This window comes from Ranitomeya variabilis, chromosome 5 (genome assembly GCF_051348905.1).
Source record: "Ranitomeya variabilis isolate aRanVar5 chromosome 5, aRanVar5.hap1, whole genome shotgun sequence".
In the NCBI taxonomy this organism is placed as follows: domain Eukaryota; kingdom Metazoa; phylum Chordata; class Amphibia; order Anura; family Dendrobatidae; genus Ranitomeya; species Ranitomeya variabilis.
This window is the reverse complement of record NC_135236.1, coordinates 672,571,582-672,584,936: the sequence shown is the minus strand read 5'-3', so window position 1 is coordinate 672,584,936 and position 13,355 is coordinate 672,571,582. Positions and strand designations below refer to the sequence as shown.

General features: G+C 45.5%; 1 protein-coding gene across 1 annotated transcript in view; it reads right to left on the bottom strand.

The window, feature by feature from the left end:
• LARGE1 (LARGE xylosyl- and glucuronyltransferase 1) overlaps positions 1-13,355 on the bottom strand; it is a 431,493-nt gene that overhangs the window by 21,582 nt on the left and 396,556 nt on the right. Inside the window, exons 10-12 of the mRNA XM_077266800.1 lie at positions 8,650-8,805; positions 5,450-5,613; positions 4,910-5,188 (exon numbers count right to left, since the gene is read on the bottom strand). Coding sequence (XP_077122915.1) covers positions 4,910-5,188; positions 5,450-5,613; positions 8,650-8,805 — 599 coding nt within the window. The remainder of the gene's footprint in view (positions 1-4,909; positions 5,189-5,449; positions 5,614-8,649; positions 8,806-13,355) is intronic.

The following is a 13,355-nucleotide window of genomic DNA, read 5'->3' as shown; positions in this document are numbered from 1 at the left end:
CCAGCAGAGTTATTTCCGAGGTTCATTCTTCGGTGTTGGCGGGCCATCCTGGAATATTTGGTACCAGAGATTTGGTGGCCAGGTCCTTTTGGTGGCCTTCTTTGTCGCGGGATGTGCGTTCCTTTGTGCAGTCTTGTGGAATTTGTGCTCGGGCTAAGCCTTGCTGTTCTCGAGCCAGTGGTTTGCTGTTACCTTTGCCTGTCCCGAAGAGGCCTTGGACGCACATTTCCATGGAATTTATTTCAAATCTCCCTGTCTCTCAGAGAATGTCTGTCATCTGGGTGGTGTGTGATCGTTTTTCTAAGATGGTCCATTTGGTGCCCTTGCCTAAGTTGCCTTCCTCCTCCGAGTTGGTTCCGCTGTTTTTTCAAAATGTGGTTCGTTTGCATGGGATCCCTGAAAATATTGTTTCCGACAGAGGATCCCAGTTTGTGTCTAGATTTTGGCGGACCTTTTGCGCTAACATGAGCATTGATTTGTCTTTTTCGTCGGCCTTCCATCCTCAGACGAATGGCCAAACCGAAAGAACTAATCAGACCTTGGAAACCTATTTGAGATGTTTTGTTTCTGCTGATCAGGACGACTGGGTGACTTTTTTGCCGTTGGCCGACTTTGCCCTTAATAATCGGGCTAGTTCTGCTACTTTGGTTTCTCCTTTTTTTTGTAATTCGGGGTTTCATCCTCGTTTTTCCTCGGGTCAGGTGGAGCCTTCTGACTGTCCTGGAGTGGATGTTGTGGTGGATAGGTTGCATCAGATTTGGAATCATGTTGTGGACAATTTGAAGCTGTCACAAGAGAAGGCTCAGCGCTTTGCCAACCGCCGTCGCTGTATGGGTCCCCGACTTCGCGTTGGGGACTTGGTGTGGTTGTCTTCTCGCTTTGTTCCTATGAAGGTCTCCTCTCCTAAGTTCAAGCCTCGGTTTATCGGTCCTTATAAGATTTTGGAAGTCCTTAACCCTGTGTCATTTCGTTTGGACCTCCCAGCATCGTTTGCTATTCATAATGTGTTTCATCGGTCGTTGTTGCGGAGGTATGTGGTGCCTGTGGGTCCTCCGGTTGAGCCTCCTGCCCCTGTGCTGGTTGAGGGAGAATTGGAATACGTGGTGGAGAAGATCTTGGATTCTCGTATTTCTAGACGGAGGCTTCAGTATTTGGTTAAATAGAAGGGCTATGGTCAGGAGGATAATTCCTGGGTTGTCGCCTCTGATGTTCATGCGGCCGATTTGGTTCGTGCCTTCCATGTGGCTCACCCTGATTGCCCTGGGGGTTTTGATGAGGGTTCGGTGACCCCTCCTCAAGGGGGGGGGTACTGTTGTGAACTCTGTTTTCAGGCTCCCTCTTGTGGTCACAGGTGGTATTGTGTGACTTTTGTTTTGGGCTCCCCCTGGTGGCTTTGTTTGTTATCCTGCGGGTCTGTGGCTGATCAGCTGCCTCGTTATTCACTTGGGAGTTTCCTATTTAGCTCTGTTTCACTTCCACTTGTTGCCGGCTGTCAATGTACTCAGTGCTATTCTGATTACTCCTGATTATCTTCGGTTTCAGTCTCTTCAGGAGAAGCTAAGTTCTGTTTAATTATTTTTTGCTCATCAGTCTGCAATATGATTTCTGTGTATGATGAGTTTAGTCCAGCTTGCTAATATGTGATTTCTTCTGCTGGTTTGCTCTGGGGTACAGAGTTGCTTCCCCTGCACCGTTAGTTGGTGCGGGGGCTCGAGCGATCTCTGCGTGGATATTTTGAATAGGGTTTTTAATTGACCGCACAGTTCCCTTTCTATTTTCTGCTTTCTAGTGTTAGCGGGCCTCATTTGCTAAATCTAATTTCATCTCTGCGTTTGTGCTTTCCCCTTAACTCACCGTTAATATTTGTGGGGGGCTATTCTATATCTTTGGGGTCATTTCACTGAGGCAAGTGAGGACTTTCGTTCCCTCTAGGAATAGTCAGTTTCTCAGGCCGTGAAGAGACGTCTAGGATTTTCAGGTAACGTTCCACGGCTGCCTATAGTTGTTTGCGGATAGGATCAGGTTGCGGTCAATTCAGTTACCACTTCCCCAGAGTTTGTAGTCGGCTTAGTTACTTAGCTAGTCCTACTTGCGATCCTTGCCACTAGGATCATAACAGTAACCTAATGGAGAACCACACACAGAGTGAGTACAGAAATTGGACTGTATGCAGTTTACAGGAGAGAGCCAGAGACCTGGGCCTGAACTACCAGGGACTGACTAAAGAAGACTTAATTGATCTACTGGTGGGTGCCAGCCAGACCACCTCCTCCCATATGTCTGAAGGACAAGCGCAGGAGACAGTGATCCCCACCCCAAAAAGCCAGTGGGTGGTGTGGTACGAAGAAGAGATGGCGGTTCTGGGCCCAGGCGTCTCTCAGGAGTACAAGGAGGAAGCTGCCCGCCAGGCACAGCGGAGACAAGAAGCAATGCAGATCGAAATAGGGAGTAACGCAATGTGGAATGTAAACCCCACGATCCGGGAGCCTGTACGGATCACCCGGACAGAGTTTAAGCCATTTGATGAAGCTTCCGGAGATGTGGAGGGGTTCTTCAAGGACTTTGAGCAGCAGTGTGCTGTGATGGAGGTGCCCCACTCTGGCTGGATGCATTTGTTAGTGGGACTCCTGAACGGTAGCATGGCGGAGGCTTACCGAACCATTGACTGCCAGCGGAATTGGGATTATAACATTGTAAAGCGGACTATCCTGGATTACCAAGCTATCACCCCAGACTCATATAGGGCCAAGTTCTGAGAACTCCCATGAACTACGGGGGAATCGTTTAGGATGTATGCACATAAGATGTCCCAGGCATGTCGGAGATGGCTGGAAGATGTTATACAGGCTTTCCTTATAGAACAATTTCTTGCCAAGTGCCCCGGAGAGGTACGGGAATGGGTCCGGGAGCGCACGCCGTGCACCGTGGATAGAGCTGCAGCCCTGGCCGATGAAGCCCTTACTATCCGACCGCAATGGAGGAGGCTTCTGGACAATGAACCACGGCCTTCGACCGCGCCCCGTCCCCCTCCGATTATATCTGCCCCTCCACCCAGCCGCAGGCCGATGACAATCACAGCTCACAATCCTGGGCCCCAACAGTTCCGACCACGACCTGGGGGTATCACAGAGAGGAGATGTTACGGGTGTGGGCAACCTGGACATTTGCAGTCTGGCTGTCCCTCAAGGATTCAGAGGGAGCCTCACGCAGCCCCACCTCGTCCAGTACATCTTGTGCAATCCATCCCGCCTGAGGAAGAGGAACCACCACCCTCACCAGAGTGGACCACTGACCACGGCACCATAGATACCCCTGCTGGAGTGTACGGACTCCGGCCTTTGTCCATCAGAAATACAGAGCAACGGCATTGCCACCTGCAGGATGTCTTAATTGATGGATACAAAGTGTCGGGATTTAGAGACACGGGGGCAATCCTGACTATCGCTGAACCCCGTGTGGTTCGACCCAAGGCAATTCACCAGGGTCTGGGAATTCACATTGTCCTGGAGGGGGGTGTCCGTAAATATATTCAGCGAGCTTTGGTACGTTTGGATTTTGGTTTTGGAGAAAAACTGTGTTGGATTGGAGTTATGGGAGGACTTCCTGCAGATATCCTCCTTGGAAATGACATTGAGGAGTTACAAAGTCATTTTGTGGGAGCAGAAGGTCCGTGGGCCTCTCACTCTTCTGAAAGAACAATTGGAGGGAGATATCGCAGATACCGGAACGCCCATCATTTCCTACATTCTAGAGTTCAGAGACTGTCTCACCCAGCTAGCTACCTTGCCTAATGAACATCAGCGAACGGCCCAGTCCAGTAAAAAAACCTGGTATGACCATAAATCCAGGACCCGGGAATTTATGGACAAGTGCTCATGATTATTGCAGCCATTGTACAAGGAACTATAAACAGTGGAGCAAAGTGGACTAAAGTGAGCAGGCCAGAGGTCTTTGTAGACCTCATAGCGTGCTCACTTATTATGAGGGGGGAGAGGTTGTGATGGTGTGATATGCTATGTGGGTATCATTTTGTGTATATTTATATTTTACTGATTATCATGGTGTTCTCTTGTAGTATGAGTTATTTGCCAATTGATGAATTGCTGTTATTTGCCATCTGATATCAGCCCCCACATTCCTGTACTGTTATCTCTCCACAAGGTCAGTGAATAAACCTGTTTGCTAATATGCTAATGACATATTGAACTAGCTTGTTGAAACAATGACCCCCTGTAGTGCCTTAATCCACCAGGCACCTTTGTCAGGTGTGGGAGGCCTGAAAACCATCCCAACCTGTCTGACTACTCCTGGACATAAGGAGAGGACAGGAGCTGAGGGGAAGTCAGTTTTGTGTGGAATGAGGTGAACACAGCACGTCAGAGAGAAGGGGAAGCATATGGACCATTTTTTATCCTCTGTCTGCTGGATTGTTGGACTTTTACCCTGTTACTGAACTGCATTCGTGTTCTGGACTATTTTATCCTTTGTGTGGTGGATTATATGGACCTTTCGTGTTTCTGCCTTAATAAAGGTTCTGGAATTGTTCACTATTCTCTTGCTCCTATGTACAAGAATATAACTACTATAATACTGTCCCATGTACAAGAATATAACTATTATAATACTGCTCCTATGTACAAGAAAGTAACTATAGTACTACTTCTATGTACAAGAATATAACTACTATAACACTGCCCCATGTACAAGAATATAACTACTATAATACTACTTCTATGTACAAGAATATAACTACTATAATACTGCTCCTATGTACAAGAATTTAACTACTATAATACTGCCCCTATGTACAAGAATATAACTACTATAATACTGCCCCCTATGTACAGGAATATAACTACTATAACACTGGTAGCGGACGTGTGACCTGCCCCGCTGCCTCTATCGTTACCTGAGGCTCTCATAGAGTCCATACATAGGGAGGAAGTCTATGTCGGAGAGGAACATGTACGGTGTGCTGACGTGCTTCATGGCCACGTTCCTCAGCAGGTTGACCGGGTAGAACTGTCCTTCTTTGTAGACGATGTGGTAGCCCACGTTGCGTCGGTTGAGCAGCACCTCGGAGCCCTGTGCGTAACGTAAGAACTGCTGGGCCTCAGCGTCTGACAGGTACAGGGCCAGGCTGATGGGGCCCTCCCAGTGTTTGCAGATGGCTTCCAGCATCTGGAGCCTAGAACAGAAGAGAAGAATCTCGGCATTTTCTAGATCTCTGCTTGCTGCCAATAAATAGAAAACAGTTGGATTAACTTCTTAATATATCATAGGGAAGATCTGTTTGTTTTTTTTCCAAACTCAATAAATGATATTTTTTCTGCCTGCTGTCACCACTAGGGGGAGCTCACTGCATCAAGACGTATACAGCCAGTATAAACTGTATGCAGTGTGCTCCCCCTAGTGGTGGCTTTATGAACTGCTGTTACATTCCACATACCTGTCCATGGACAGCTGGGCCACCAGTGTGACGTCGGAGTGGTCACCCGCCGGCTCGTACTCGTAGTGCAGGAAGTAGAGGTGAGTGCGGTGCACCGTGAATCTCTCCCGCCTGAACTCGTAGCACAGATCGTCCTCGTCCAGCTCTGACAGCTGGTTCTGGAGCTGGGGACAGAGAGAAAGAAGTCATACTGAGGAGGCTCTCTGGGGGAAAAATCGGAGCGCGTCCCTTTAAAAACAACAACACATGTATGCCCATGTGGCCGCGCATTTTAGAAGTTTTCTTTTGCCGGTTTTGCTCCTTTCGGACGATCTCCTGGTAATTACTCAGATTTCCTGCCGACACTTGGAAGAAAAATCTTTGATGTTTTATTGAAGAGCAAAATCGCTGCGAGAAGAGGATGAGGAATGTCCGAGGAGTGCAGAGAGGGGGCGCCGCCATCATCAGGAGACTAGGACTTACACAGGAGGGGGTACAACTAAGGGAGGGCGGTCACAACTAACTGGGGGGACAACTAAGGGAGGGGGGTCACAACTAACTAGGGGGATCAACTAAGAGAGGGCGGTCACAACTAACTGGGGGGGACAACTAAGGAGGGCAGTCACAACTAACTGGGGGGAACAACTAAGGGAAGGCGGTCACAACTAACTGGGGGGGAACAACTAAGGAGGGCGGTCACAACTAACTAGGGGGAACAACTAAGGAGGGCGGTCACAACTAACTGGAGGGGACAACTAAGGAGGGCAGTCACAACTAACTGGGGGGAACAACTAAGGGAAGGCGGTCACAACTAACTGGGGGGGACAACTAAGGAGGGCGGTCACAACTAACTAGGGGGAACAACTAAGAGAGGGCGGTCACAACTAACTAGGGGGAACAACTAAGGAGGGCGGTCACAACTAACTAGGGGGAACAACTAAGAGAGGGCGGTCACAACTAACTGGGGGGGACAACTAAGGAGGGCGGTCACAACTAACTAGGGGGAACAACTAAGAGAGGGCAGTCACAACTAACTGGGGGGGAACAACTAAGGGAAGGTGGTCACAACTAACTGGGGGGACAACTAAGGGAGGGCGGTCACAACTAACTGGGGGGACAACTAAGGGAGGGCGGTCACAACTAACTAGGGGGAACAACTAAGGAGGGCGGTCACAACTAACTAGGGGGAACAACTAAGAGAGGGCGGTCACAACTAACTAGGGGGAACAACTAAGGAGGGCGGTCACAACTAACTAGGGGGAACAACTAAGAGAGGGCGGTCACAACTAACTGGGGGGGACAACTAAGGAGGGCGGTCACAACTAACTAGGGGGAACAACTAAGAGAGGGCAGTCACAACTAACTGGGGGGGAACAACTAAGGGAAGGTGGTCACAACTAACTGGGGGGACAACTAAGGGAGGGCGGTCACAACTAACTGGGGGGACAACTAAGGGAGGGCGGTCACAACTAACTGGGGGGGAACAACTAAGGGAAGGTGGTCACAACTAACTGTGAGGAACAACTAAGGGAGGGGAGTCACAACTAACTGTGAGGAACAACTAAGGGAGGGCAGTCACAACTAACTGGGGGAACAACTAAGGGAGGGCGGTCACAAGTAACTGGGGGGACAACTAAGGGAGGGCGGTCACAACTAACTGGGGGGGAACAACTAAGGAGGGCGGTCACAACTAACTGGGGGGGGGAACAACTAAGGGAAGGTGATCACAACTAACTGGGGGGACAACTAAGGGAGGGCGGTCACAACTAACTGGGGGGACAACTAAGGGAGGGCGGTCACAACTAACTGGGGTGGAACAACTAAGGGAAGGTGGCACCAATTAACTGGGGGGACAACTAAGGGAGGGGGGGTCACAACTAACTGTGAGGAACAACTAAGGGAGGGCAGTCACAACTAACTGGCGGGACAACTAAGGGAGGGCGGTCACAACTAACTGGGGGGACAACTAAGGGAGGGCGGTCACAACTAACTGGGGGGGGAACAACTAAGGGAAGGTGGTCACAACTAACTGGGGGGAACAACTAAGGGAGGGCAGTCACAACTAACTGGGGGGACAACTAAGGGAGGGGGGTCACAACTAACTGGGGTGGAACAACTAAGGGAAGGTGGCACCAATTAACTGGGGGGACGACTAAGGGAGGGCGGTCACAACTAACTGGGGGGGAACAACTAAGGGAAGGTGGTCACAACTAACTGGGGGGAACAACTAAGGGAGGGTGGTCACAACTAACTGGGGGGGAACAACTAACTAAGGTGCAGAGTTTCTCAGATGTAGCAGAGCTGAGCTTCTCAGATGTAGCAGAGTTGAGCTTCTCAGATGCAGCAGAGCTGAGCTTCTCTGATGTAGCAGAGCTGAGCTTCTCTCATGTAGCAGAGCTGAGCTTCTCAGATGTAGCAGAGCTGAGCTTCTCTGATGTAACAGTGCTGAGATTCTCTGATGTAGCAGAGCTGAGCTTCTCAGATGTAGCAGAGCTGAGCTTCTCAGATGTAGCAAGAGCTGAGCTTTTCTGATGTAACAGTGCTGAGCTTCTCAGATGTAGCAGAGCTGAGATTCTCAGATGTAGCAGAGCTGAGCTTTTCTGATGTAACAGTGCTGAGCCTCTCAGATGTAGCAGAGCTGAGCTCAGATGCAGCAGAGCTGAGCTTTTCAAGATGTAGCAGAGCTGAGCTTCTCAGATGTAGCAGATTTGAGTTTTTCATATATAGCAGAGCTGAGCTTCTCTGATGTAACAGTGCTGAGCTTCTCTGATGTAACAGTGCTGAGCTTCTCAGATGTAGCAGAGCTGATGTCTTCAGCCCTGAACCTTTCTAATACAGCTGAGAAAAATCAGTGAGTTGCAGACGATCGACATTACTGAGATGTTGCAGAGCTGAGGCTTGCATTTGGCACAGTGATATTACAACCTGTTTTTTACATAGGACTGCAGGAAAACACAGCACACACACAAAACAACTCCAGGCCATTCAATAACGGATGCAGCTGTACTCCACTGCTACACGTGACAAACTCAGCTCTGCTACGCTAGCACTGCGCGGCTCAGCTGGTGATAGTGGTGTAGTTGAGCAGTGCGGGATGTCTGCGGATGCCCGGCAGTGAAGGGGTGCGATGAGTGACCTCGGCGTCCTGGCGGTGCTGACAGTGACTCTGACCCCTGTGTCCCTGCGCTGACACACTGTAACAAAGCCTCCCCGGCACTCACGTTCTCGTTGTTGATGTCGGTCTCGCTGGGGCAGCCGAACAGCTCCCTGCGCAGGAGGTTCCCGTCGTACTCCAGGAAGGTCAGGTACAGGTTCCGGAAGAATTCCACGTGCTTGTTCTTCACTCGCAGCTTTTTGGGAGAATTCCAGTGAATGACCTGCAAAAAAACAACAAAGGAAATTGCCTCCTGAAATACTCTGTGCTGCTCTTTACCTTTATTATGTGAGCATGGTATGATAGTAGTATGTAAACACTGTATGGCAGTACTATGTGAGCATGGTATAGCTGTATTATATGAGCATGGTATGGCAGTATTATGTGAGCATGGCATGGCAGTATTATGTGAGCATGGTATGGCAGCATTATGTGAGCATGGTATGGCAGTATTATGTGAGTATGGTATGGCAGTATTATGTGAGTGTGGTATGGCAGTATTATGTGAGCGTGGTATGGCAGTATTATGTGAGTATGGTATGGCAGTATTGTGAGTATGGTATGGCAGTATTATGTGAGCTTGGTATGGCAGTATTATGTGAGTATGGTATGGCAGTATTATGTGAGCATGGTATGGCAGTATTATGTGAGTATGGTATGGCAGTATTATGTGAGTATAGTATGGCAGTATTATATGAGTATGGTATGGCAGTATTATGTGAGTATGGTATGGCAGTATTATGTGAGTATGGTATGGCAGTATTATGTGAGTATGGTATGGCAGTGTTATGTGAGCATGGTATGGCAGTATTATATGAGCATGGTATGGCAGTACTATGTGAGTATGGTATGGCAGTACTATGTGAGCATGGTATGGCAGTATTATGTGAGCATGGTATGGCAGTATTATGTGAGTATGGTATGGCAGTATTATGTGAGTATGGTATGGCAGTATTATGTGAGTATGGTATGGCAGTATTATGTGAGTATGGTATGGCAGTTTTATGTGAGCATGGTATGGCAGTATTATATGAGCATGGTATGGCAGTACTATGTGAGTATGGTATGGCAATACTATGTGAGCATGGTATGGCAGTATTATGTGAGCATGGTATGGCAGTATTATGTGAGCATGGTATGGCAGTATTATGTGAGCATGGTATGGCAGTACTATGTGAGTATGGTATGGCAGTATTATGTGAGCATGGTATGGCAGTACTATGTGAGTATGGTATGGCAGTATTATGTGAGCATGGTATGGCAGTATTATGTGAGCATGGTATGGCAGTATTATGTGAGTATGCTATAGCAGTATTATGTGAACATTGTATGGCAGTATTATGTGAGTATACTATAGAAGTATTATGTGAACACTGTATGACAGTATTATGTGAACATTGTATGGCATTATTATGTGAACACTGTATGTTACTGTTGCTTTTAGCACAGTAGGATGATATATTATAAGATGGCGGTATTATGGCAGTATTACTCTCCATTTTACATCACAAATGGTGGTCCTTCATCTTGCAGTAGCCGTTGATGGTAGCTGAATAGTCATAAATATTGTATACGGTAAGATATACTAACATGTACATGCAAATCCTTTTCCAAACAGTATTTTCTGTGCATTGAGCATATTTTTGGGGACAAATATGCCCTGCAATATCCTGCTCCGTCCACTAGATGGCAAAAGAGAGCTCCTCCCAGTGCAGAAAAATCCGCCTAACCTTCAAATCTCCGTCATTTATCTGTAAGTCACCGCTATACCGAGCTGTCAACCTGGAGCGGCAGCGCTGAAATCACACAGATTCCCGTGTTTGATCAAGAAAATTAAAGCCGTTTAACCTCTTCGTTGCCAGGAGAGACGTGAAGTTTGTCCGCCTTCCTTAATGCCCCGACGGACGTGTATTGATGAGGGGTAATTAGCGCAGAGCGACAGGCGCTCAAACGGTCTGCCGAAAAATGAACGCGGCCATCGCCAAGGGGACTTCATAGAACATATAACTAGTGACGCCCGGGGACCTGCAGCAAGTACTAATAGGGGGCTTAGATTGTGAGCCCTGATAGGGAAGATGTCTGTACAGCGCAGTGTACACCAGGGAAGAAATAGCCCCAGGCCTGGAAAATGCATCCACAGGGGTCACTAGGAGACTACACCCCCTCAGTCCTGACACCTTAAAAAAGAAGTATTACACATTAAAAAAACAAGTCATTTCACCTTAATGAAGTATTTTCTCCATTACAAAAGCTTGTACCTTAAAAAAGGAACTACTTCCACCTTAAAAAAGAGAGTACTTCCACCTTAAAAAAGGAAATACCTCCAGCTTAAAAAAGGAACTACTTCCACCTTAAAAAAGAGACTACTTCCACCTTAAAAAAGGAAATACCTCCAGCTTAAAAAAGAGTACTTCCACTTTAAAAAGGAACTACTTGCAGTTTAAAAAGGAACTACTTCCACCTTAAGAAAGCAAGTACTTCCACTTTAAGAAGTAACTACTTCCACCTTAAAAAAACTAGTACTTCCGTCTTAAGTAAACCTTAAAAAATGAACTACATCCACCTTAAACAAGCGAGTGCTTCCACTTCCACTTTAAAAAGGAACTACTTCCACCTTAAGAAAGCGAGTACTTCCAATTTAAGAAGGAACTACTTCCACCTTAAAAAAGCAAATACTTCCGTCTTAAGTAAACCTTAAAAAATTAACTACATCCACCTTAAACAAGCAAGTGCTTCCAATTTAAAAAGGAACTACTTCCACCTTAAAAAAGCGAGTATTTCCACTTAAAAAAGGAACTACTTCCACCTTAAAAAAGGAACTACTTCCACTTAAAAAAGGAACTACTTCCACTTTAAAAAAGGAACTACTTCCACCGTAAAAAAGGAACTACTTCCACCTTAAAAAACAAACTACTTCCACCTTAAAAAGGAACTACTTCCACCTTAAAAAAGCCAGTACTTCCACTTTAAAAAAGCACTACTTCCACTTTAAAAAAAAGAACTACTTCCACCTTAAAAAAGGAACTACTTCCACCTTAAAAAGGAACTACTTCCACCTTAATAAAAGAACTATTTCCACCTTAAAAAAGCGAGTACTTCCAATTTAAAAAGGAACTACTTCGACCTTAAAAAAACTAGTACTTCCACCTTAAAAAAGCAAATACTTCCGTCTTAAGAAGTAAACCTTAAAAAATGAACTACATCCACCTTAAACAAGCGAGTGCTTCCAAATAAAAAGGAACTACTTCCACCTTAAAAAAGTGAGTATTTCCACTTTAAAAAGGAACTACTTCCACCTTAAAAAAGGAACTACTTCCACCTTTAAAAGGAACTACTTCCACCTTAAAAAAGCGAGTACTTCCACTTTAAAAAAGAACTACTTCCACTTTAAAAAAGGAACTACTTCCACCTTAAAAAAGGAACTACTTCCACCTTAAAAGAGGAACTACTTCCACCTTAAAAAAGTGAGTACTTCCACTTTAAAAAGAACTACTTCCACTTTAAAAAAGGAACTAATTCTACCTTAAAAAAGGAACTACTTCCACCTTAAAAAAGCAAGTACTTCCAATTTAAAAAGGAACCACTTCCACCTTAAAAAAACTAGTACTTCCACCTTAAAAAAGCAAATACTTCCGTCTTAAGAAGTAAACCTTAAAAAATGAACTACTTCCACCTTAAAAAAGCGAGTATTTCCACTTTAAAAACGAACTACTTCCACCTTAAAAAAGGAACTACTTCCACCTTAAAAAAGGAACTGCTTCCACCTTAAAAAAGCCAGTACTTCCACTTTAAAAAAGAACTACGTCCACATTAAAAGGAACTACTTCTACCTTAATAAAAAGGAACTACTTCCACCTTAAAAAAGAACTACTTCCACCTTAAAAAAGAACTACTTCCACCTTAAAAAAGCGAGTACTTCCACTTTAAAAAAGGAACTATTTCCACCTTAAAAAAGGAACTACTTCCACCTTAAAAAAGCGAGTACTTCCAATTTAAAAAGGAACTACTTCCACCTTAAAAAAACTAGTACTTCCACCTTAAAAAAGCAAATACTTCCATCTTAAGAAGTAAACCTTAAAAAATTAACTACATCCACCTTAAACAAGCGAGTGCTTCCACTTTAAAAAGGAACTACTTCCACCTTAAAAAAGCAAATGCTTCCATCTTAAAAAGCAAGTAAACCTTAAAAAAGAACTACTTCATCCTTATAAAGCAAACACTACCACCTTAAAAAAAATGTAACACTAGTATTATCACTGGTGGCATGGCAGTATACCGTGATCTCAGCATTATACCGCAGTACTATATGACATCTTTCAGGAAGTTTTACCTGGATACTCCATATCATTATGTCTCAGCCGTATTATGTGGGCTGTATTTAGCAGTATTATGGCGGTACTATGTGTGGGATGTATATAACAGTGACATCTATAAATGCTGCGGTCTTATTTGGGCTTTATATGGCGGTACTATCATCACTATATATTCCAGTATTATGTGAGCTGCATATAGGAGCATTATCATCTCACTATGTAGCAGTTTAATTAGAGTTGCATATGGCAGTATCATTTAGTCATGACATGGCAGTATTATTTGGGCAATATATTATGTGGGCTGTATATGACATTTTCATCTTACCACTATATGGCAGTATTTTATGGCTACTTACCATGGTACCACAGGATTATATGGACTTCATGATGGAATTTTGTATGGTGGAATTATTTGGGTTCTATATGGTGGTGTTTTTCTGCAGCTACAATACTGTATTAT